This window comes from Crocodylus siamensis, chromosome 5, assembly GCF_052110815.1.
Source record: "Crocodylus siamensis isolate JL-2025a chromosome 5, ASM5211081v1, whole genome shotgun sequence".
In the NCBI taxonomy this organism is placed as follows: domain Eukaryota; kingdom Metazoa; phylum Chordata; order Crocodylia; family Crocodylidae; genus Crocodylus; species Crocodylus siamensis.
The window spans coordinates 17,742,924-17,767,658 of NC_143399.1; the positions used below are offsets into that span (position 1 = coordinate 17,742,924).

At 43.6% G+C, this 24,735-nt stretch overlaps 2 protein-coding genes across 4 annotated transcripts in view; one reads left to right on the forward strand and one right to left on the reverse strand.

The window, feature by feature from the left end:
* Window positions 1-70: 70 nt before the first annotated feature.
* DYNLT5 (dynein light chain Tctex-type family member 5) overlaps window positions 71-24,735 on the forward strand; it is a 54,108-nt gene continuing 29,443 nt past the window's right edge. Inside the window, exons 1-5 of one of the 3 annotated variants that reach the window (XM_090049252.1) lie at window positions 71-225; window positions 435-581; window positions 2,502-2,593; window positions 3,573-3,697; window positions 6,567-6,706. In XM_090049252.1, the coding sequence (XP_089905378.1) occupies window positions 469-581; window positions 2,502-2,593; window positions 3,573-3,697; window positions 6,567-6,706 (470 nt within the window). In that variant the 5' untranslated portion in view covers window positions 71-225; window positions 435-468. Of the gene's footprint in view, window positions 226-434; window positions 582-2,501; window positions 2,594-3,572; window positions 3,698-6,566; window positions 10,689-24,735 lie in introns of those variants that run through there. The other 2 variants (XM_090049255.1, XM_090049253.1) reach the window with 2 other exon arrangements.
* INSL5 (insulin like 5) lies at window positions 11,742-16,220 on the reverse strand. The gene is made up of 2 exons (XM_090049256.1): window positions 14,873-16,220; window positions 11,742-13,347 (listed from the first exon to the last, which is right to left on the reverse strand). The coding sequence occupies exons 1-2, from the start codon at window positions 15,045-15,047 to the stop codon at window positions 13,112-13,114; spliced, it is 411 nt and encodes a 136-aa protein (XP_089905382.1). The 5' UTR covers window positions 15,048-16,220; the 3' UTR covers window positions 11,742-13,111.

Sequence of the window (24,735 nt, forward strand, 5' to 3'; positions counted from 1 at the left end):
CGAGTGAAGGTGCGTTACGCACCCTTAGGCCCCGCCCCCCGGCCCCTCCAAGCGGCTCGTTTCCTTGGCGCTGCGCACGCAGCTGTGCGGGCGGGCGCCCCCCGGCGTCTCCGGCTGCGCCGCGATGAGGGCGGTGCAGTCCCGCCCCGCAGCCGAGGGCGGTGTTTGGCCGTAACCCTAGAAACCTGCGGCCAGCCCGGCTCTGCCCTGCCGGGCCCGGCCCAGGTGAGCCGCGGGGAGCCGGGCTGAGCGCCCGGGGGTGCGGGGTGATGTGCCAGGGAGCGGGTCCCCGAGCAGCCCCAGGGATGCAGCGCCCTGAGTGGTGCGGCCACCGCCTCCTTAAGGTGTAAAATCCTCCCCCTGGTCCATAGGTCACCTGCCTTCACCCTCTTGATTTACTAAGATGTAGCCCCCGGTTCTGCCCCTGTCTCCAGGGCTCCGCATGTTACCTCCTCGGATCTAACAGACATGTCGGACCTAGCGAAGGAGAAGGCAGCTCGCCTCTTGAAGAAGCAAGGCAGCGTCTCCTCGCTAAGCAGCCACGAAGTCAAAGCGAAAGATGTCTTGGGAAGAAACAAGGAGTGAGTACCTGCCGTCTTCTCTCTCGGGTTAGGCCGGTGCGGGCCCGGCGGGTGACAGATGCAGCGCGCAGAGAAGCCTCCCTGGTACCGGGGGGCCGGTGGTTCTCTAGTTCAGATGACAAATGGGTTTGGTTTCTTTTTTCCATCATGGCAATTTCACTAGATGAAAAGTACTCCTAATCGGTTTGGGGCCATATTAATCTGAATCTAGAGCGATAAGTGAAGTAAATGTTGACTAAATCACAATTGCTTTTGGGATTACTTGAAAAAATTGTGGTTGGTGGTGGGTTAAAGTCCATGCTTAGCCTCAGGTCTTGTTCCTAAAGACATAAATAGTGCGGTGGTTCTCAACCTTTGTTACGCTTGTTGGGTAAAACTAACGCAGCAATCTGTTCCTGCCACAGCCTTTCCCAGCCCGATCCCACGTTCTTCCCAGAAACAGGCGCGTAGTATAGTTTCGCTTGGCGGTCGGCGGGTGCTGGAAATGTGCCTGTGGTTTCCCAGACTGCCGCACCGCTGCCAGTTGGAACCGTCCCATGTTTCCAAGAGGAGCGTGTGGAGACGGGCTGGGCAGGAGCAGATGCTGCTGCCTGCATTACGTTTATCTCCTACTGCCACTGCTTCCCAGTCTGGCTCCCCACATGGCACGCAGGGCAGTTTCACCCGGCTGCAACACCCGTGGTGGCAGGGCCGCAGCACCACTGCCCTGCTTGAGAACCACTGGATTAGCAAGGTGCTGGATGACCTGGGATCAAGCCAGGAAGATACAAACCATCTTTTGAATTTTATTGCTACTCTGTGTCCGGGGCTGGGGTACACAGGCACCAGAGGCAGGAGTTTGGCAGGGGGGGCGCGCATAACTGGTAGGCAGGGCAGGCAGTAGGGGAAAGAGGACAGGCCACTTCACTCACTGCCACCACTTACCCTTTGCAACTCCAGCTCTAGCTCCACTGGGACCTGGGGCATGGAGCATGGTCGCTCTGGCTGGCAGCAAGCCACACAGTGGTGGTTGTGGCAGCTCTGGCCATGGCTTCAGCTCTGAGGCTGGAGGTGTCACCGCAACTCCTGCTGTCGGACCAGGCCATGGCCAGAGTGAACATGTGCTTCTGTATCCTGGGCCAGAGCTGGAGGGTAAGCAGTAATTGCAGGGACAGAGGTGGTGAGGTAGGCAGATGCCAGGGGGTGCAGTCATTGTGTGGACAGCAGGAGCTGAGGCAGACAGGCACTTGGGGGGCAGGTAGGAGATGGGGGATGGGCCACTTGACTCCCCTGCTACCTGTCCCCCCACTGCCTGCTCACCTAACCCCCTGCCAATGCTTATCTTGCTGCAGCAGTGGCAGGGACAAATTTAAGACCCCCCTCCAATAATTAGATTTTATACATAGAATATTATAACAGATTTATAAATTTTCCATGTATAGAATCTACTTATTGGAGGATTGTCTTAAATTCAAAGCCATCTTGGATTCAGGTGAATACAGTATTTTTTTTAAAGAAGTCATTTTTTGTTTCATTCTACTCCTATCAGCATAGCCAGCAAATTTTAAAATACTTTTTTTTCTTGAAGGCAATTTAATTTAAAAAACAGAAGCTGCAAGTAGGATTTGGAGAAATATGTATGCCCATTGAAATTATTCATCTGTTCTTCCTTGTAAATATATTCTGTGCACACACCGATTCAGTTATTTTGTTGTCGTATTCCACTGGAGGGCAGCATCTTTCTTTATCAGGTAATGAATGACCCGTGGAAAGAGATTCTTCATTGATCTCATTTTTACAGGCAAGTATGAACATAGTAGAAGGGTTTTCTTAGACAGAAATCTTCCATTGAAATCGAGTCCATTAATGCAGTCTTATTAATTAATATAGATTTCTGTATGCACTAGTTTTATCTATTTACTTTTTTTACATTATCTTCAGCTCCATGAGTACAGTGTCTTATGTGGATGAACCTGGCCATCATGATGATTTTTCTCGTCCTGTGGTTCAGATGGAGAACACTTACCAACTAGGTAATGAATGCTTCCTCCTCTGTTCCTCCCTGAGAGGAAAAGGTCCAGACTTGGATAACTGGTTGAAATTTGGCAGCCTGTGGCTGTTTAGGAGATCAGACCAGATCAGGGGTGTTAAAGATATGGTCCGTGGGCCAAATCTGGCCCAGAGAGCCCCATTTTTGGGCCCCTGGTACTGCCCCTGCCTTTCTGGAAAATAAGACTAGAGGAAGAATTTAATTAAAAATTCCCGAAGCGCTACAAGCCTTGTCTTGTACTTCAAATACATCTATTACAAACATGAGGCACACTAGTTACTGCAGTTTAAAAAAATCAAAATCTAAATTAAAAGATGCTTTATTTTCTAGTTTAAAAAATCATTGTCTTTCCCAATTTGTGGGAAATTTATATTCTTGGAATTAAATACTATATAGCACTGTTTGAACTAGCCATAAGATTCAACAAAGCACACCCCATTCTGGATTTTCAGTATCCCTACTATTTCAGTCCTGGGTCTTGTCTAAATCCTGCCAAATTGGCATGTTAGTATTATAGTCACCACAAGTATGAATCATAATGCTAATTTTCATTTATAACCCAACCTGGCATTTGAATTTGAGTCTCCATAAATCAAGAGAAGAAGAGAAGCTATACCAAGGGTGGCTAACCTGTGGCACAAGTGCTATGCGTAGCTGTGTGTGGGGCATGTGGCAGATGGAGGAGGGGAAAAGCAATACAGTGGCAGATCAGGAAGGGAGCAGAAAGAGAGCAGGAAATCAGGTGGGGAGCACAGGGCAGGAAGCAAAAAGCAAAGCAGCAGGTAAAGCAGGGAAAGGGGACCGGTTCGGCACTCAAGGAGGACGCAGTTGCCAAAAGCTTGGCTTCCACTGTATTGTACTTTTCAAACACTCTCTTGTTGATCATTTTCATTCCAATGCATATGCCATTATTCTCAATGTAGACTTACAGTTAAGGCACATAAAATGTCTTTGTGCATCAGGTCCTACAAGACGTTTTCCTGTGGGTACGGTGAATAATATTTTGAAGGACGTGTTGACTAGTTATCTTCAAGAAGAAAAATATGAAGCGGAGTTATGCAGACAAATGACAAAAACCATCTCTGAGGTATAAATGTGATTTGTAAGTAAAATGAAGCTTATGGGTAGACGGTGAGTCAGATTGCTCCCCACTTTATCAGATCCAAGCATGGAGAAGACTTTTATGAACTGCATCCCCCACCCTCTCTTGGTAAGCCATGTGTACTGTGGAGGGGAAAGTGCCTAGGAAGGTGGTGAGCAGAAACGGACAGATCAAGGGCTTATACTTCCTCCTCCCTCTGTTTTAGAAAATTTACCCAGAAAAGGTAGCCCATCTCTGACTGCATTAACTTTTATGTCATCTCCCCCTCCACCTGCCCCAGAAGATTACAGTGTTGGTGCCAGTGGGGAGATACAGTTAGCAGTGTTAGCCACATTGGACATCTCAGAAAAGTTCAAATGCATCAGAAGCATGAAGTTAAATCATATTAAACCCTTGCGTAGATGCTGTCATGCAGAGGTAATGCCCTTAGTTTGCTTCAATTTAATTGATACTTAAAATAGTTAAAAATTCATTTTCTTTTTTAAGTAAGATAGTCATGTTTTGTAACTTAATCTGTTAGTTCACATGATACCCACAAATCCAAGACTTTTTATTTTGTGTATAAAAAGTCTGTTGCTTAAGTTTTGAACATTAAAACCTTTTATTTATATCTGTGCTCTGAAAATGAAGTAAACTGAAGCAATTACCAATGAATACCATAGAAGTATATACAAATGCAGAATTGCTGAGCTATCCTTTTTTAGCTGAATTAACTAATTATTTATTTGATCTGTTCACAAAGGAGAAAATGCCTTCATTCCCCCTATATTAGCCATCCCTGTTAACATTTTATTAAATGCTCCAGAAATGTTTTTTTTCCATTTCATTGCTGCCAGTGAAAATACTGGAGATGAATCAGCCATGTTCTCTGGATCATAACTTGTATTTATTTCATTATGATTAGCTCTTAAACAAATTATATTAGATATCACAAGTTCATCCAGGCATGCACTTAGCTTCTGCTTAGTAACAGGAGAGCAATAGCAATTTACTTCTTTTTGTATTAAAAGGTGCAGGAAATAAATACTAGGAGCCACAAAAATATACTTCAAAATTTAATTTAATGCGTAGACCACCATTCAGAAATGAGAAGTTTTGCAATAATCAGCAGCATAAGTATATAATGAAAAGGAAAAATATATGTTGTGAAGACTGTGTTGGGATGTGGAGGACTGCATACCTCTGTGAGTTTATGTAGTCAGAGCCACTGAGGCAGCAAGTATGTGGCAACTTCTTTTAACTGAGATGAAACCTTGGTACTTCCACTGTTTGTATAGAGTCCCTGTTTGCTTACGAATGAATGAAAATATTTATATTGTCCTGCTGCTGCTACTTCTGTTCTAAGCAATATTAATTTATTGTCATTTTTTTTTAAATGATTCACCATATCTTCCAGGATACTATTTCAGTTTTGCTCTGACTCCCCTGCATTTCTGCAAACCTCCTCCCCCATTTCTGAACATGCAAAGCTCTCAGGGATCTTCCACGTGGAGCCATTTCTGTATTACAAACTGACATGACAGCTGTAACATATAAATTACTTTATTTTGTGTATAAGCTTTAGAGTTGGATTTTGTACTAAGCTTATCAGCATAAACCCCACAAAGGTACACTGCAAAATCACCATGTATGTGACATTGTGGAGTTCCAGGTTCATCGTGTCTAGGTTTATGCTTTACATCCATATATATGCTCAGTTTTAAAGATTCTTTTCTGAACTCTTCAGTATCTGGGAAGAAAAGGTTAGGCTGGGCTCTATGCAGTTTGTGTATAATCATGAGTAATACATCCAAAACTGCCAGTACTATTGAAAATTAATGCATAGTGACACCTCTGCAAATGGACTGTATTGGTTCTGCCAAGTGACACACACACACATTGTCAGGGAGGTGGCACTGAATGGAGCTAGTAAACCAATCAGTTTACTAAGAATTGTGTATGAAGCTCATTCTTTTAGCTCAGAGATAACAAAGTCATGTGGCCTCACAGGCTGGATGAATGGCAGGGCAGCCACCATGGACCAGATCAAGTCCATGGATTCTCTCCTCCCCTCTGCATGCAAAATCCACTGCACATATCATCTGTTCCAGCTGCTCCGGGACCTGGACTGCATGCAGCACCTGAGAAGCAGCCAGACTAGCCGGGGCATGTGACATAAATCCTGGAGTGACTGGAACAGGTACACACTGCATGTGACACCCATCCTGCACCAGCTGGAGCAGACACCGTACATGGTACGTGTCCCAGACTGGCCTGGATATGTGATGTGGATCCCAGAGTTAGTTGGCTCTGTCCTGGGGCACATATGATGCATAGGTCAACTTAGACCCAGGTACAGCAGCGGGTGCTGGATAAAGGGGCCCTGGTTTAGCTAATTTGGTTTTGTCACCAAGAATTTTAGAAACACCCATAAAACCTCATTTTTTTGCCTTTAATCAACAGCTGTTATTTGGGATAACTAAAAGGAGATAATCTGTTGAGTGAGAAGCCATTTTTGCTAGAGAAATTTGCTAGAAGGGTCTGCCATTTTGTATCATTCCTAACATTAATTTCTTAAGAAGGTGATGTTTCATGTGTATTGGAAACGCTTTCTTCTTGGATGCAATGTGCTGTCATACATTTAACTTCTCATGGGACTGTCATAGTTTGGGGATGATGCTACAAAACCACAATGTAAGTTGTTACCGCTGATGTTTCTGCAAGTACTAATACTGTACTTGTACATCTCTATACATCTCTTGTACTTGTACCTCTCTATACTATGCATACTTTATATCTCTACAGTTACCTTTCTGATCCTGTAGCATAAAAATAATTTATGAATAGTATATCTAAACATGTTTCCCTCTTGTAGGTAATTAAAGCTCGGGTAAAAGAGCTCATGATACCAAGGTACAAGATAATTGTCATTATCCATATTGGACAACTAAATGAACAGAGCATGCGAATTGGAAGCAGATGCCTTTGGGATCCTAAAAGTGATACATTTTCATCGTATGTTTTTAAAAATACCTCACTGTTTGCTCATGCAAATGTTTATGCTGTTTATTTTGAATAGTGAAAACAGTCTAGTGGGGGAAATGATCCTAATCTATCTTATCATGTTTATATTATGAGATACATTAATCTATAGAATCATATAGGTTATTACGGATCTAGTAATAATATAGATAATAAATATTAATCTATCTATCTTACGTTTCTATTATGGAAAAAATTGAGGGAGGCCCCAGCCAGATTACATCTATTTTTAAATGTGGATGTGATAAACATTTAAGGGTTAAATGTAATAATCATGCATACCTACTTAAATGATTTTCTACTTTTACTACATTTCTTCAGAATGACTCCTACTAAAATGACATTTTGCACCTGACTCTATTTATATTTTAGAACCGATTACCACTTGTATCATTGTTCTGATTCAATCCTAGTCCTCAGTGTCAGTCCATAAGTAAAATAGTGTTGTGTATAAGACCAATATTGGAATTTGGAAGGTAAAATATCCTTGTCCTACTCCACCAATACAGAGACAAGAAGTTGGGCATATGCACAACTAAGCCATGAGCTGTATGAATGGGTATTGCATAGTTAGGGTTTTGTGAGCTGCAAAGAGTGTCCCATAAAGATTTTTCAGGTAATTGATCCACATTATTCATTGCCTTCAGCTCTGTTTCCCCCCTTTCTTCCTGTCCTTACCTCTTCTGCTGCAGAACTGCAGAGGTTCTGCTGTTTTTTAAATGAGAGGATTTGGACTTTTAGTTTCAATAAGAATGAAAAGCAGTGAGGAAAAGCTAGTGAAGTTATTGTGACGTATATCAGTTTACATATTTAAATATAGTGCAGACAGTAATGTTTCTAGTTTGTGATAAACACATGAAATTCTGTTTCCATTTTGCAGGTAATAAAGTAATCTGTTAGTCAAAGTGCACAGTGCAAGAGGTGAAAATCATTAATAAGATTGTTTTTAGGGGTGCACTGATAAAGATTTTCTTGGCCGATATGACTAGCCAATTATTAACCAGCCATGTCAGCTGATACTGATCCGATAACTGATTTATAGGAATGCATCCTGGCAGCTTGGAGACCAGTGTCTGTCCAGAAAGTCTGTGGGGGTGAAGGGGTGTGGGGCAGGGACAGGATGTTGTGGGGGGGGCAGAGATCAAGGCCCCCACAGTGAGGGAGGGAGTGGGGCAGGAGCTGCTTGCCAGGATGCTAAATGCTACCCCAAGAGTGGGATGGAGCCATGGATGGCTCATCTGGGAGGGCATGATGGTGGGGGGTGGCTCCTTGCCACTGTGCACACCCCTGTGGGAGTCATGTGCTCTTTGGATTTGTGCGCAGGGCAAGGGCAGGCAGCCTGCTGCAGGCTCAGGGCCAGAGCCTATGCTGGCATTTTCCTGGCAGTGGGGCTGGGCCGGGCCTGCACTTGGGATGGCCAGCAATGGTGCTGGGACAGGTGGCTATGGGGAATCTTGGGGTAGCTATAGCCCACCCCATAGCAACTCCTCCCAGCACTGCCACTCCTCACCCTGCCCCCTCTGAGCACAGCCCCGGCCCATCCCCCCTGCTCAGAAGAGGCTGGCACAGCCTCTGGCCCCGAGCCTGCAGTGGGCAGCCTGTCCTTGCCCCGCACACAGATACACGGGGGCACATACCACCTGTGGCTCTGTCTCATTCTCGGAGGGGTTGCATTCACCGCCCTGGCTGGGCAGCAACTGTCCCACCACTCCCTCCCTCACCATGAGGCCCTAGATTTGTTCCCCATGCCCCTTCCCCCCACTCCCACAGACTTACTGGCTGGATGCTGTTCTCCAAACTGCCAGGCTGCATTCCTGGCCGTGTGCATGCTGTAGCTGTGCACATACACACAGCATTTATTGGTGACATTATTGGCTATACCAGCCCAAAAAACCCAATTGCTGATAATGTTAATTTTCCTTTTATCAGTGCTGATCCAATATGCAACCGATATATTAGTGTACCTTGAGGTGTTTTATGTCTGGTTTTAAATAGAAATCTTGGTAAATTCCTGTCTGTTCACCTATATCTTTGCTTTCTCGCCAAGCTAAATTAGTGTTGTCCATTCTTTTCCTTGTTTCTACACGTGAAAAAACATATGTTGGTAAATTACCCAGGCAATGTGAATTACAGTATTTAGAACAGATAATGAAATAAATTGTAAAAGAAAAATTTTTAGAAAAGGACCGAATGCAGGTTACCATTTTCTGTCTACATGGTTTTTCACTGTTGCATCACGGTACCACTAAGACCCAAAATATGTTTTTGACTCTGCAACCAAGTTTTCAACACTAAAACCAGAATATATGTATGCTAGAGTGTGTTGTTATTGTTGTTTCATGTACAAGAACTTCCACTGGACAAAGGTCAATGGCTGTGTGGGGGTATAATTTCTACAATAGGTTTCTTTAGGCCAAGCTCAGAAGTTCTGATAGAGAGGTGCAGTAATCTTGCATCACAGAAGACAGTTTTTGCCTACACTAAAACAGCTTGAAAGAGACAGGAGATATTTACAGCTTTACCCTTGCATGGTGTATCCAGCTGGGTCAGAATTGCCTCCCTTAGGGCGCACAGAATCAGTGTGCTGTGTAGAAGTCCTTATCACATGGGCAACTGGTGCCTCCCGAGTCTGGGGAGGCACCTGCAGGCGCCACCGACAGGGACAGAGTTAGCAAGCTCCTGCAGGTGCTGCCAGCAGCAGTGGTGGCAGCCCTGTCGGGGGGGGGCCACGTACCCCTCTTACGCATTACCTATGCCTTATCACATCTTTTTTTCAAGTCTGACAAGTCCTTACAGATGATCATAAACTTTTAATGAATGTTTCCCCCAGCCAAATAAATAAATCGTACATTGATACTCCTTTGCTACTGATGAGTCTGAATTACTTTCTGCACCTCTCTGAGTCCAATGTCCCAACAAAACCTCAGTTTATGCATCTGTTACTAGTGAAGTGATATTAAAATGTTCTTTTTTTTTCAAGATTTGGGAATGAGCATGTTTAAAAGCTGAAGCTATTCCTGGTATTCTGGTAGTGTTTGGTTTTGGTTGCTGTAAACTCCTTTTCTAGTTGAAGAAATACAGTGAATGGAGAAGAAATGTAGAAAGTGTTTGAGAGAGAAATAAATGTTCTGATTATTTGATAATGCTTTTCAAACCTGAGGTTGAGCTTCAATAAGTGCATTGTAGGTGGGCAAGCTCGTTGTCACTTAGGCATTATGGTACATAGAAGGTGCTTAAGGTCATTTTTATGCACATTTCACACCCTGAACTCCCAAGTACTTGTGTAATTCCCAGTTGGTTTGTGTTTGGAGGGAAGGGATGTCTTGTGGTTATAATACCCGGGTCTGTCTTTCAGCTGAAAAAAAAATCAACCTTTCACACAGAAGGTTTTTGAGTCTGTGTAGTTTAGAGACCTATTGATAAACTTGACAGATTTATTCATGAACATATCATCACTAAAAGAAACCTTACATGGGGCTTTAATTACACAGTCAAAATGTACCAGGTGCCCAAGTTGAACAATAAAGAAATTCAATGCCAGCAAATGCAGCCCTCCAAGAAAGATGGGGGAAATTTGGATCTTACTTTCATATCAAAAAGTAAATCATTCTGCATTATGTTCTATGATAAACGGCTTTCTAAAACTTCAGAAATAAGTCTTTCATTCAAGGTTACTAAAAACAGCTGGATTTTGAGGAACAGGTGCTACTGGTTTCATATATAAATATATGAATGTTTTTCTTATATGTAAAACATGGCTTTATATTGATCATGGTGTGAGCAGTGGCAGTGGTTTACAACTCTGTACATAGACAGTGTTTGATAACAGAATCCTCCCTGAAGGTAACACAACTGCTTTTTAATTCTTGATATTAAATGCGCTTCCTGATAAAGCATGAAATCATATACTGTCATTTTGTGGGACTGTGAAAAAATAGTCGTCTCATAAACCATAGATGATGGGGGATTCATTTTTATCTTGGTTCTATAGGTCCCTCACTATGAGTTAGACAATGGCAAGTAATCATTTTAGGCCATAAAACTTGTTTACATGTCATTTCTGTACCATATACATCTGCTACTGGGTGACCTGGGTCCAGCAGTGAATGTCCAGGTGTTAACTTTTATAGCACTTAAGTGGTTTATTGCTTTACCAGTTATGTACCTTTCTCCATGGGTCATTTTTCTGATGTTTTACTTTTATTTATTTATGTTTAAATCAGGTGATCTAGGAGACTTGCTTTAGGATGGTAAAAATGTTGTGCCCCTAGTTGTAGAAGGTCTCAGTTAAGTGGTAATATTGTATAAATATATGACTGGGGCTAATACTGTAAGTTCAATAGGGTTTTTTCCCCTGAGTTTCTCTGTGACTCTTATTGAAAGTCCAGTGTCTAGGGGCCAGATTCTAATTGACCTCTAAGGGACCTCAGAGCTGATCACTGAGTCAACTGCCTAAGCCCTGTGTGTGCATGCACACTCGCTCGCTAGCTCTCCTTCCCCTCTCGCTCCCCCCACTGCACCCCCACCCTGCTGACTTTGTGGCTCCCAGCAGCCCTGGTGGCAGGGCAAGGCAGGATGGTGGGGAGACCCATGGCTGGTCTCTATCCTCTGTGCATAAAGGCTGGACCCAGATGGGAGCAGCCCCTTCTCTTCGCCATCAGCAGCTGCCCAGGGCTGTCACGCACAGCCTAGGCCGCAGCAGCAGCTGTAGCAGGAAGGCACAAAAGTGCTGGCAGTAGGTAGCCTCCCAACCTGCCCTGCCCCAGCTGATCCCTGCCCCAGGCAGGAGGAGCAGTGCCCAGCCCCCGCCCCCGCCTCCAGCCTCTGTTCAGCGGGAGTTGGGCCTGGCACTGAGAGTGGCAGCAGCCTCTACCTCTGCCTTCAGCAGCCAAATCCAGGACTTTGGCTTCAATCTACATGACCTGGTATTGCAGTGCTTCCAGGACCGCTGCAAAAAAAACGGGGGGGAAAAAAAACAAAAAACCAACCAGCTGGGACACCACGGCAGCTGACAAAATCCAGGGCTGTCCTGGCCAGTCCAGGACGTATGTTCACCCTAAGTATAGGAAAGCATTTCCCCTGTGGGTAGGTTGTACCTTCAGGAACTTTTGATAGGAATTCTAGCACCTTTCTCTAGGACTCGTAGTTATTACTGTTGGGCCTGCTCTACAGGGTGCAGGTATCATGCAATTCACTGGCTAATTGTGCAATTACCTTGAGACCAGCTACACATGCACAATAGCCATAAAAAGCTCCAACCAGCTATAAAATTAGACCCCAGAAATGTGTACTAACTTTATAGGTGGTTGCTATCAAGCTTTAATCTGCACATTTAGCAGGGTCTCTCCTGCATCTGGGAGCCTTGTCAGCTTACAGGGCTCCCAGTCCCCAGGGCTGCTGTGACCCCCCCAAAGCTTGGGCTGTGTGAAACCCCTTGGGGCACACAGGGGGCTCATGGTCTCAGTTGTGTCTCACCCACAGCCAGAACCTAGAGTCCTGCCCCTGACAAGGCTCTGGGTCTCAGCTGCACCTTACTAGCATGGTGGGTTGTGGGGTTTCTGAGTCCGAGCTGTGCACGAGGCACAGCCAGAACCCAAAGCCCATCAGCTGTGGGGACTCTCCCTCCTGGCTGTGCATAGCCCTTGCGACTGGGAGCCCTCTCAGCAAAGGGGGCTCCCAGCCATGGGTGCTTGCTTGCTTGCAGATGCAGGAGGAGCCTAGGATCTGGCTCCCCCTACACCAGCAAGAAGGATCTAATGTGTGACTGTGGATCATGTGTTAGATCCAATCACGACTTTACCTGCATGTGTAGAGGGGGCCTTGCAGACTGAATCACTGGTGTGATCTGGTATAGCAAATCAAACATGCAATTTGAATCCCAATGTCAGTCTGATACTATGTATATAAAAATACATATACTGTATTTTGTTATCTAAGGGAGCCTTTGAGTGATGCATATACCCAGGTCTGATAGCTCTGCTGAAATCCTGCTACTGTGTGTATGGGAGCAAGAAAATATAATGAGAACCATACATAGTAAATTGAACATTTTATTAAATTTAATCACAAAACTGATACTGAACAGTAACTGGATAGGGCAAACTTTTGTACGTATGTTTTGAAACTTAACTGTTTAATACATGTTGTTTTTAAGTATATTTTACAGAAAGTTGAGTTATGACACAGTCATTTCCAAGCTGGCTTGGAGTAAACTGATAAATGTTAACTTTTAACCAGTGGTGTGATACAAAAACATTCAACTAAAAATCAAGAAATACAATCAGAACAAGTTACTTCAGACAGTTAAACATGGTTTTGTAGGGGAGGGTTGTGGATATTAAAGCTATGAAATCTAATCTATCCAACACCTGCTAGGTTTTAGCACAGTGAACTTATATCTCTTTCAGTGCAGCCAATGCTGCAGCAGGATGTAATGAGCAGTGCAGCCACGTCACGCTTTTCTGCCATGGGCATTTGCCTGACAACTGTTAAGTCTCTTTCAGACTCAGTTTTGGTGTTAGGAATTTCTTCATTTAGGGATTCTGATTCCTGATCTCTGTATCCCAAGGATTCTGGATAATTATTGCTTCCATGCGCCAAATGGAGGTATTTTTCTGTTGCATAAAAATGAGAAACAAATTACATTTGGAGATATGGGATTTTTCATAAGTCAGCTGTAATGGAAAAAGACTAGGGAGAAAAATAACCCTGAAGTCATATCAGTCTTCGTGTCATTGTGCATATTTGTTACGATATGAAAGATTAAGATGTACTTAATCACAGAGCACTGAAAACAGATTCCACTGATATCCCATTTTCCAGTTTTGTTGTGAAAATCTTTGTGAGTACAACAAATGTGTTTATCTACAAGGGCGGTTGCCTGGCTGGCCACGACTGATATGCTTATTGCACGTTTGCTTCGAAGCATAAAAATAGTGAAGCTTTGTCTGACAAATATAGTTAAAATCTATCTGCCACACTAGCACATGATGCATTCCTCCCTGAAATCCATGTCAGGTGTATAAGAAGCAAGGATGCATCTGTGGTATGTTTTATTGGACTAATTGCATAGTTGAGACTGCCCTTCCTCAGGTTTCATGTCTTGTATATAGACATGAATAATTTCAAGCTTCCCAGTTGTTTCAGGCACTAAAATTATATCATCTTACAGCAAATTATACTTCCCAGCTGTTCATAATTCAAGTGCATTTTAAAGTTCTCAGTACAATTTGCTGTTTTCTCATTATCAAAGTATAAAAGCATCCACTCCTTGCTTAGTGATGTTTCCCATTTAGCAAGTGCTCTAATAAGTGGGCTTTCAGAAATATTTCTGGACACATTCTTTTTTCTCCACATGTAGTCACACGCTAGCTTTTGATAGTGTATCACCTTTATAGAAAGTGGATGCTTTAGACTGGAAAAAGAAAGAATGGTTTTGGTTTCTCCTAGAACAAAACACATTTATTTTATCCTTCCTAAATAAGATTCCAAACTTGTTAAGTACAAATCTCTAGTAGAGCCGATCATACTAATTAGACTTGTATACTTATTCTTGACTTGTCTGACTTTGCCTGTTTTCTGACTGATAAAATAGCCATACATAAGACATATAATTACATATTACATGTTGTTAATATATAGTGTTCAGGTGACATGCAAAAATATTGTGAATAAATTATGTTATAAATAAAAATACTTTAATGTGAAACCTTGGGAAAAAGTCATTTCCCATTGAAGATGATGGCAAAACTTCTATTGGTTTCAGTACGGCCAGCATTTTGCTGTTGGCTTTAAAACCAGGATTGAGATGTTCAATCTGATCAAGTCCCCAAAGCTGGCTTTGAAAATCTCAACCTAGATGTCTTTTATTTAAGAAGATAAAAACATAAGCATAATATCCTACAGGAAAACACAGATGTAGGTTGTGCCATTGCATTGTTTGAATAAAATGAATCTCACAATTCAACTTTGAAAAGTGACTTTTTAAAAGAGAAAATACACTTAGAGCCACATTCTTACATGCAAGCAAGTGATAAGTCCCTCCCTCCCATCACTGAATTCAGTATATGAAGAGAGAAATAAGCCCACTGTAAAAAAAAACAAAAAAAAAACAACAACACATTACAAAATCAGTATTACCAGATAGATGTGGATAGTCACTCAGATGCCTTTTCCATCGGGATCCTCCACAAGTGAAGACAACTGCTCTTACAAAGTCTCTCCCGCAAAGTTTCATAAAACTCCCTTCACCTTTTACTTCAGAGACAGCAACCAGGGCAAAAAATAAAACCAGAGCCAGTATTGTGCCCTTCATGTTGCTGAAATAGCGCTTGTTTGGTTCAGATTTCAGTCAGGAAGGAAGAGGACCAGCAAAGGCAAGAGTTAAGGATTCTGTTGAATCCACCCAATTTATACAAAAGGTGCATTCACTCAGTTGGACAAGGGCTTATTTTGATGACGCTTTAATGTTTGTCAAGTGCCTGAGTTAATCATTTGTTTCTGGTAACACTTCAAGTGCCTTCGACTTCCACTTGGATTCGGGTCAGTTATTAGTACTGCTTAACAATAGAAACCTGTACAGTAACATAGCATATTTATAAAGAGAGTCATAGATCCATATTGCTAATGTGTGCATTCTGGAAAAGTGAATGGGCATTTATTGCATGTGTTGCATACAATGAGTTACGTCTCTGCATCTGTGCTGGGTTTTGACCATAGGGAAGCTCAGTCTACAGCAACCTGTTGAACAGCTGTGCCCCTTACTGCAATTTAAACAGACACCTAGTCATTTCTCTCATACTTTAAATCCTAAGCTATAAAATGAGGTAGCTTCTTTCCTGCTTACTTAACCAGACAGCTGTTCATCATATGCATTTTCTTCCACTGCTGTCATTTCATGTAATTTGGCAATCCAGCATCTAAGGCAGCGGTTTGCAACCTTTTTGGATTCAGGGCACCCCTCCATAACTTTTTTTGTATTTGGTGGCTCCCCAGCTGAGAACCACTGTTGTGCTGTCTCAGCTGTCCTATCTTGCATGCCCATGCTTCCAGGGGGAGCCTGCAGAGTCGAACTGAGAAGGGCTGTGGCAGACAGGATGTTCCTACTTGCTTTGTATTTACCAGCTAACCCTGATGCAGGTAGAAACACAGGCACTTGTTGTATCCGTTCCTGATCTGGCTCAACGGACGGCACATGGACCTGTTTCACCCAGTGGCAGCAACAGTGGTGCCCATGCCTCAGCTCCCCAGGGTGCCACAGCATTCCAGTCGCAAACCAGAGGTCTAAGCAGAGGAGTCGAGTTCATTCAGCCCGAGGGCCGGATGAGCATTCCTGAGCTGGTGTGTGGGCCAGACCAGGGCTGACCGTCTGTGGAACATCTTGTGCTGCTGCAGCTCCATACACCATGTAAAGCATAGGCCAGCCCCTGGGCTCACTGTGCACCAGTGCCATAGCAAGTTGGGAGCAAGCAGGATGAAGCCCCTGGGCACCAAGGCAAAGAGGTGCCAACAGGTGCTGCCCAGCCAGGGTGGGGCACAGGATGGGTCCATGAGCCGCTCATACGGGGGGGGCACCAGGATGCAGGGAGGGCAGCTGCTGCTGCTGCATGCACTCCTGGGTGTGCCCCCCAGATCTGCGCAGGGCAAGGGTGGTCTGCCACTGCAGGCTTGCTCCAGGTGCCAAACTTCCTTGCTACGGCACCACTGTGCACACACGCCTTGGGGCCGGAGGAGGGCGCATGCTGCCTGCAGTGTGCAGGTTGGACCCAGTGCTACACATGACATACCAGGTCCAGGGCATGGGCTGCATGCAGTGTCCCAAATCAGTCCCGAGCTACCTGCAGCACATGGTGCTCAGGGTTCAGCCTGTGTGCTGCAGGCAGTGCACAGGGCTAGGGCTAGCTCATGGGATTGATTCAATGACCCGCAGGCTAGATCCAGCCCACAGGCTGTATGTTTGACACACCTGGTCTAAAAGTACTGGCCAGATTTTCGAACTTGGACACCACGAGAATTACGTATGCTGTGTGCACACAAGTATGTGCTTAGTAAATTAGTCACTTAACTCTTGTTTTGTGGTAGAGATGCAAGGATCAAACAACTGTGATTATTTTACAATGTTAAAGCAATGGGATAAAATCCATTTAGAGAGACCCTTCAGCACTGTAAACATTTATTTCACTGTTGAAGGAAATAATGAGCAACTTAGCGTCTTCACTGGGTTTTTGGTTGTAGCCGTGTTGGTCTAAGGACATAGACAGGCAGGTTCTTTAAGTAGATGTGATATTTTTTATTAGACCAACTGAGTAGTTGGGAAAAAGCTCTTGGCAAGCTTTCGGGTGCAGTCACCTTTCTTCAGGCATAGGGAGTCTCAGTATGCCTGAAGAAAGGTGACTGCACCCAAAAGCTTGCCAAGAGCTTTTTTCCAACTCCTTAGCCCCTTCACTGCTCTCTTATAAGGCACATGCAAGTCTAGGTATACATTTTGGAGTAGGCATTTGCATACATTGAAACAGATAAAGTCATGGTTGCAACTTCATGTGATTAATTTTGAAAATTTGACCCTAGAGATGGAAGGTCTCAAAAAGAAACTTTAAGTTTAAAACACCACAGAATATGGAGGAAAATGAATTATTTCCATATTAAAGAACTACAGAACAGATACAGGTTACTGTCTTAGCAAATCTTCCCTTTTGGTTACATCTGAAAAAGAGAGGTTCATTTAAAAGAAAGGAGTGGAGAAGCTTTGTAAAAATACTGAGTATGTTTTCACTATGTTCTGTGAAGAGAGGTTAAAAATGTATTACACTTTACAATGTTCTTCAGCTACATAATTTTGCTGGTATGTCACTGCTTTGCTGGTCCTGCCTACAGGTTGCTAAAACATGTTTTTCCAGTAGGATATGCTTAAGAAGATTGCCAGCATTAGGACAATTGTGAGGTCAGAAATTCACTATTTAGAAATAAACAACAAGAAATTCTTGGAGATGTTTATCTTATCATGTCCTAGCACCACACACGTTTCCCAGCACTACAGTAGTAAACTTTTAATAGCTTACTGATGTGCAGAGTGAGTTACGTCTTGTGGCTTGATGGAAAGGTCATTTTTCAGTAGGGGAACCAACTAAGTAAATAGATGTCACCATTGATGAATATATATGATGCTTTTTGGCGAGAATTTCAATAGTAATTAACAAGTGATTCATCTTAACGGATGTCTTCCTTAAAAATGTACATAAGTTCATTTTATGTCATGGGCCAAGTTTGCAGATTCACAACATGTGTGAAATGCAAGAGGAAATGAATGTTAAATGATTCATTAAATCATGATGAATTGATCTATAAATCTGAAGATGTGTTTAAACACTGAACATTTACCGTTACGCAAATAAGACAGATTAAATGTTATGTGCCTTTAAAATATAAGGCCCACTGCATAACAACATTCAAGAACAGAACAGATACTGTATTCATCACTTAGGAGGCATAACTTTTTACTGCAAGGCTTTGATTATATTTTTCCTGTGATAAGAGATGGTGCTTTTTCAAACTGTTCAGATAATGGGCTAGAATTTGGAACAGCATTATTTGTTAGTCTCATGAGGGGATAGTGTGTTTTCATAGATAACCATCCTCCAATTTCCTTTAAGATATAGGTTGTGCTCATATAAAGATCTTCAATTGTGGTATCATGATTCAATAGAGTTGACAGTACCAGACTATAGTGTATATATCATACATGGAATCTATGTTGAAAACTGGTAAGGGTTGACAAAGTTGATGTCCACTGCTGAATGACTTGGGGCATTGTGCAGCTGCAGTAGCAACATTTGCAGGATGTTCAGAGTTTACTTACAATTCCCTCCTCTTAAACTGTCACAGAGATACAATGTTCTAGAAAAGATCATCGTATAACCATTAAACTTCCTGGGGGAGAGAAGATCCTCATATTTCTGAATACCCCCATATTTCTGAAGTCTGGTATAGCTAAATTTGAAGTTGGTGGGGGGATAAATGTTTCTTTGAACTAGTTTTTTCTTAAACTAAGCAACAAATGCTTTTTTAGCATAATGCTTAATATGATGATATTATTAGTTTTGGAGGTATTGGTTATAGCCATGTTGATCTAAGGACATAGACAGACAAGATTCTTTGGGTAAATGTGATATCTTTGATTAGAACAACGAAATAGTTGGAAAAATTGTTCTATGCAAGCTTTTGGATGCACCCTTCTTTAGGCATAGGGAGAGTCCGCTGGTGTTTGTGTGCTCTTCTTGGAAGCCAATATGCAAAATTCAGGTCTGAAAATGCAAACACATGGCAGTGAAGATCAGAGGGGATGTGAGACAATATGTGCAAGACAGTTTGGGGGAAGCTGAATTGAATGTTGACCTAGTGATAGAATGTAGCTGGTAAAATGTAGAGAGGTTACAGGGATGATCTGATGCCATGCAGATTATAACTGCCATAAATCCAATGTCTGTATTTAATCCATGATTTTTTGTATCCAGTAGATGTATGAAGTGCAGTTTGTAGGCTTGTCTATGAAAGGTGTTTTGCAAATTTTGGAGACCTGGTGGGACTCTACCCATGACTGGACTACGGGTATAGATGGCTATACCCTGTACAGGAGGGATCGTGTAGATAAAAGGGGCGGAGGTGTAGCTCTCTATGTTAAGGAAAGCTACACATCTCTGCAAGCTGATATTGGCAGCCTGGGTGGACGACTGGAGACCCTCTGGGTTAAAATCTGTGGGGAACACGGGACAGGGGACACAACGGTGGGAGTCTACTATAGACCTCCCACCCAAAGTCAAGAGCTTGACCAGGAGTTTGCCTGGGAACTGGCTGAGGCCGCATGCTCTAGGACCATGGTTGCCATGGGTGACTTCAATTACCCGGACATCTCGTTGGAGGATCACTCAGCAAAATCTGAGCGATCACAAAGCTTCCTCTTGTGCATGGATGATCTCTACCTGACTCAAGAAGTCAATGGGCCAACAAGAGGTAAAGCGCTGCTTGACCTGGTACTAGCTACTGGGGATGACCTAATCGGTGACCTAGTGATCGATGGGAAGCTGGGTGACAGCGACCATGAGCTGATCACCTTCACCGTCTGCCGTAAAGCTGGCAAGTCAGTCAGCAACACGGAAGTCCTTGACTTCAGGAAAGCCGACTTTGACAAGCTCAGGAGGCTTGTCAATCAGCCTCTAAGGGACCACGACCCCAGGGGCAGGGGATTTCAAGAACAGTGGTTGCTCCTCAAGGGAGTGATCCTCAATGCTCAAGCTAATGCTATCCCATCTCGAAGGAAAGGCAGCAAGAGAGAACAGAAGACCTCCTGAGGCTCAAAAGAAAGGCCTACAAAGAATGGATGATGGGCTTCACCTCCAAGGAGGATTATTCTGCACTGGTCCGGTCCTGCAGGGAGCAAACCAGGAAAGCCAAGGCTGCAACTGAACTCCAACTAGCTTCGAGCATCAAGGACAATAAAAAGTCCTTTTTCAGATATGTGGGGAGCCGGAGGAAAAACAAGGGCAACTTTGGACCCTACTGAACCAGATGGGACAACTGACAACTGACGCCCAGGAAAAAGCCAACCTATTAAATGGGTACTTTGTGTCGGTTTTTCATCAGTCCCATGGGATGCCCATGCCTGCTATGGGACAGGGAGGTCCGGGTGAGGAAGATCCCCTGCCCTCCATCAATGCTGACCTTGTGAAGGAACATCTTGAGAGGCTGGATACCTTCAAGTCAGCCGACCCTGACAATCTACACCCCAGGGTACTCAAGGAGATGGCGAGCGTCATAGCCCAGCCCCTGGCACAGATCTTTGAAAACTCCTGGTGCTCTGGTGTAGTGCCCGAAGACTGGAAGAAGGCCAATGTGGTGCCTATCTTCAAGAAAGGGAGGAAAGTGGATCCAGATAACTATAGGCCCATCAGCCTGACTTCTATCCTGGGGAAGATCTTAGAAAAGTTTATTAACGAGGCCATCCTTAATGGACTGGTAAATGCCAACATCCTAAGGGATAGTCAGCATGGGTTTGTTGCAGGTAGGTCTTGCTTGACCAATCTCATTTCCTTCTATGACCAGGTGACCTATCACCTGGACAAGGGAGAAAAGATTGATGTCATATATCTTGACTTAAAAAAAGCCTTCGCTCTGGTGTCCCATGATCACCTCTTGGTGAAACTGGCCAGTTGTGGCCTAGGGTCCACCACGATCCACTGGCTGGGAAATTGGCTCCGTGGTCGGACCCAGAGGGTAGTAACTGATGAAAGTCACTCATCGTGATGCCCTGTGACCAGTGGGGTCCCAAGGCTCTGTCCTTGGACCCATATTGTTCAACATCTTCATTAATGATGTGGACATTCGAGTCAGAAGCAGACTGGCCAAGTTCGCCGATGACACCAAACTTTGGGGCAAAGCATCCACACCAGAAGACAGGCAGGTGATCCAGGCTGACCTGGACAGGCTCAGCAAATGGGAGGATGAGAACCTGATGGTGTTTAACACCAAAAAATGCAAGGTTCTCCACCTTGTGAAGAAAAACCTGCAGCATCCTTATAGGCTCGGCAGTGCTACGCTGGCTAGCGCTACGGATAAAAGGGACTTGGGGGTCATGATTGACCACAAGATGAACATGAGCCTGCAATGCGATGCTGCAGCTACTAAAGCCACCAAAACGCTGGCTTGCATCTGTAGATGCTTCTCAAGTAAATCCCGGGATGTCATTCTCCCCTTGTACTTGGCCTTGGTGAGGCCGCAGCTGGAGTACTGCGTCCAGTTTTGGGCTCCACAATTCAAAAAGGATGTGGGGAAGTTTGAGAGAGTCCAGAGAAGAGCCACACACATGATCAGAGGTCAGGAAAACAGACCTTACAACGATAGGCTGAGAGCCATGGGGTTCTTTAGCCTGGAAAAGCGCAGGCTTAGGGGTGATCTGATGGCCACCTGTAAGTTTATCAGGGGTGGCCACCAGGATCTGGGGGAATCTTTGTTCACCAGAGTGCCCCAAGAGATGATGAGTTCAAACAGTCATAAACTATGAGACCATTTCAGGCTGGACATAAAGAAGAATTTCTTTACTGTCTGAGCCCCCAAGGTCTGGAATAGCCTGCTATCGGAGGTGGTTCAAGCACCTACATTGAACACCTTCAAGAGCAAATTGGATGCTTATCTTGCTGGGATCCTATGACCCCAGCTGACTTCCTGCCCTTTGGATGGGGCGCTGGACTCGATGATCTTCTGAGGTCCCTTCCAGCCCTAACATCTATGAAATCTATGAAATTCTCTTTGAGGATTAGAACTGGAAGATGGGAGAGAGAGTGACTTTCTTGTGAGAAATGTGCCCCTACAGGCAATTGGGTATTTTTGTCTTGGAAAGATTTTAGGTGTGCATTCATTCTGCTGCACAGATCTCTATGGTTGTTTGGTTTCTCCTGTATACTTTCCATCAGGGCATTCAGTGCACTGGATGAGAGATAATACATTTGTGGAAGCACAGGTGTAAAATCCAGGAATGGTGATGGTCCTGTTGTGAGGTTAGTTATTATGGAAGTGGTGGAGATGTGTTGGTAGGTTCTACAGTTGATGTCCCGACACAGTCTGGATCCATTTGGTGTGCTTTGGGTCATAGGAAGTTTGCTTCTGGTGATGAGTTTGGCGAGGTTTGGTGCTTGTTTAAAGGCTAGGATGGGTGGTTCTGGAAAGTTCTTAAAGAATTGTGTCTTCTTTTAGTGTGGGTTGAAATTGTTTGAGGATTTTCCATATAGGTTCAAGGGAAGGATTGTATGTCATAACTAATGATGTGCCATTTGTGGGTACTTGGCCTTGGTGAGGCCACAGCTGGAGTACTTTTCTTTTTGTATTGCAGCAGTTCTTCATGTAGTATTCAGGTGGCTCTTTCAAAAGCACAATCTATCTTTTTGGAGAAATGTCCTTGTTGAGTTAAAGCCCTTTTAAGATTGGCGAGGTATCGATCGTGGGTGTTCTCAGTGCAAATTCTGTGGTATCAGAGGGCTTGGCTGTATATTACAGCTGTCTTGGTGTTTTTAGGGTGATTGCTGGTTCTTTGAAAATATGTATGTTGGTTTGTGGGTTTCTTGTATATGGTGGCTTGTATTTTACCATTCTGGATATTGATCATAGTGTCTATAAAAGAAAATATTGGTGCTGGAATATTGAAGAGAGAGCCTGATGGAAGGGTGATGGATTGCAGGTTTATGGTCCAAATGATGAATATGCCATCTATATATGTTGGGTATAGTGTGGCTTTGATGGTGCAGTTTTTGAGGAATTCTTTTTCCACATGGCCCATAAAAAGTTTGGCATTTTGTGGGGCCATTTTGATGCCCATAGCTTTGCCCATGGTCTGGAGGAAGTGTTGGTTATTGAAAGTGAAGTTGTTGCGTGTGAGGATGAAGTGTATATGGTCAGTAACATCTTTAGGTCTGTACTCTGAGTTGTAATCTTGCTCTTGTAGATAAATCAGGCTTGGATGTCATCCTGGTGTGGATTGTGCTGGTCTGCAAACACCAGCAGGCTCTTCCTATGCCTGAAAGCTTGCAAAGAACAATTTTTCCAACTATTTAGTTTGTCTAGTAAAAGATACCACATTTACCAAAAAAACCTTGTTTGCCTGTGATATTACTAGTCCACTTCTGTCCTTCAAAATGCTTTCTAGTAATTAAATATTTCAAATGAAGTTACTTTAGTTGAAAACTTACAGCACTGAACAATTACAATTCCTATTTAGCCCTGGGGCATAAGACCCCCTTCCCCCAGATTAGCAGAGGATGCTCCCATCTTCACTATCGAACGAGAGTGAGAAGAACTCTTACTTCCTGTCAGCCTTGTCTGTGGTGAATTCTGCCCTGGAACTGAAGTTTGTAGCGGAGACTATGTGAGCACAAGAGGAGAAGCAGTTGCTGCCACCCTGACGTTGGCCTCCTAGCTCACTCTGCTGAGCGCCACCCCCCCATCACAGAAACATCGTGGACATTTCTATTCTGTCAAGTGACTGCCCTAGGAAGCGTCACAGGTCCTTGGAAGAAGACCTAAGAGGCTGGAATGGAGGCTTCCTGCCTCTAAGCCGTGGTCACGAGATCTGCAGGAGAAACCAACCATGCCCAGCACACAGGAATTTGTACTATTTATATTTTTCCCTCAGCAAAAATGGCACATTCATCTTCTAACATATGGGAGCAAATCTACGCTAAGTCATTGAGACAAAAAAAAAGATCTGTATGGCACAAACACTGCAAAATTAAACATGTATTTCCAAATGCTACCAGAAAGACCAAGCACATGCTTAGATACATGAAATGTTCTCATTGCATTAAACTAGAAGAGCATATGAGGGTAAATGTTACTGACACATGGATCCAGAAATCCTTAAGCTGGTGTGACATCACCATCTGGAAGTGTTGTACATATAGCTCTTCAGTCACCGGGAAAACAACAGACTCTTCAGTCAACTACATGTAAAAGGTATCCAACAACGACTTCAGTTATGGATAAGATGTGACCTGAATATCAACAGAAATTGACCAACCTCTCATGAGAGTAATCCATACGTCTGGTACTTCATCATTAGTCACTGTGAAAAGAGTTATCGACTGGCAACATTTAAACTATTAGGACCATCATACCAGTTCCCCAGCAGCAGCAAATATTCTGTAAGCAAACCTGTTCTACAGCCAGAATGTGTAATGCACATTTAGTGATGAAAAGAAAGATACACTGTGTCTGATAGTATTTACAGATGGATGGACAAAAGTAAAGGGGAAAGGAATAAAATATTATGATGAAACACAATCTGAAATAGTTTTTTACAGGAGCCTTGAAACAGGAGGGAACAGATGTACTACAAAGCAAAAGTTAAGTGCAAGAGAACATGCTAAATACTAGAGAAAAGAGGTAAGAAAGTATTCGCTTTACTGATCAACAGAGCCAGTAACAAACGGGGACATCCCAGTGATCAAATCTCCACATATTAC

Coding starts and splice junctions, on each gene's coding strand:
- INSL5 (XM_090049256.1), bottom strand. CDS start 15,047: ATGAAGGGCACAATACTGGCTCTGGTTTTATTTTTTGCCCTGGTTGCT. Junction 13,348..14,872: donor TGACTATCCACATCTATCTG/GTAATACTGATT, acceptor TTTATGCAACAG/AAAAATACCTCCATTTGGCG.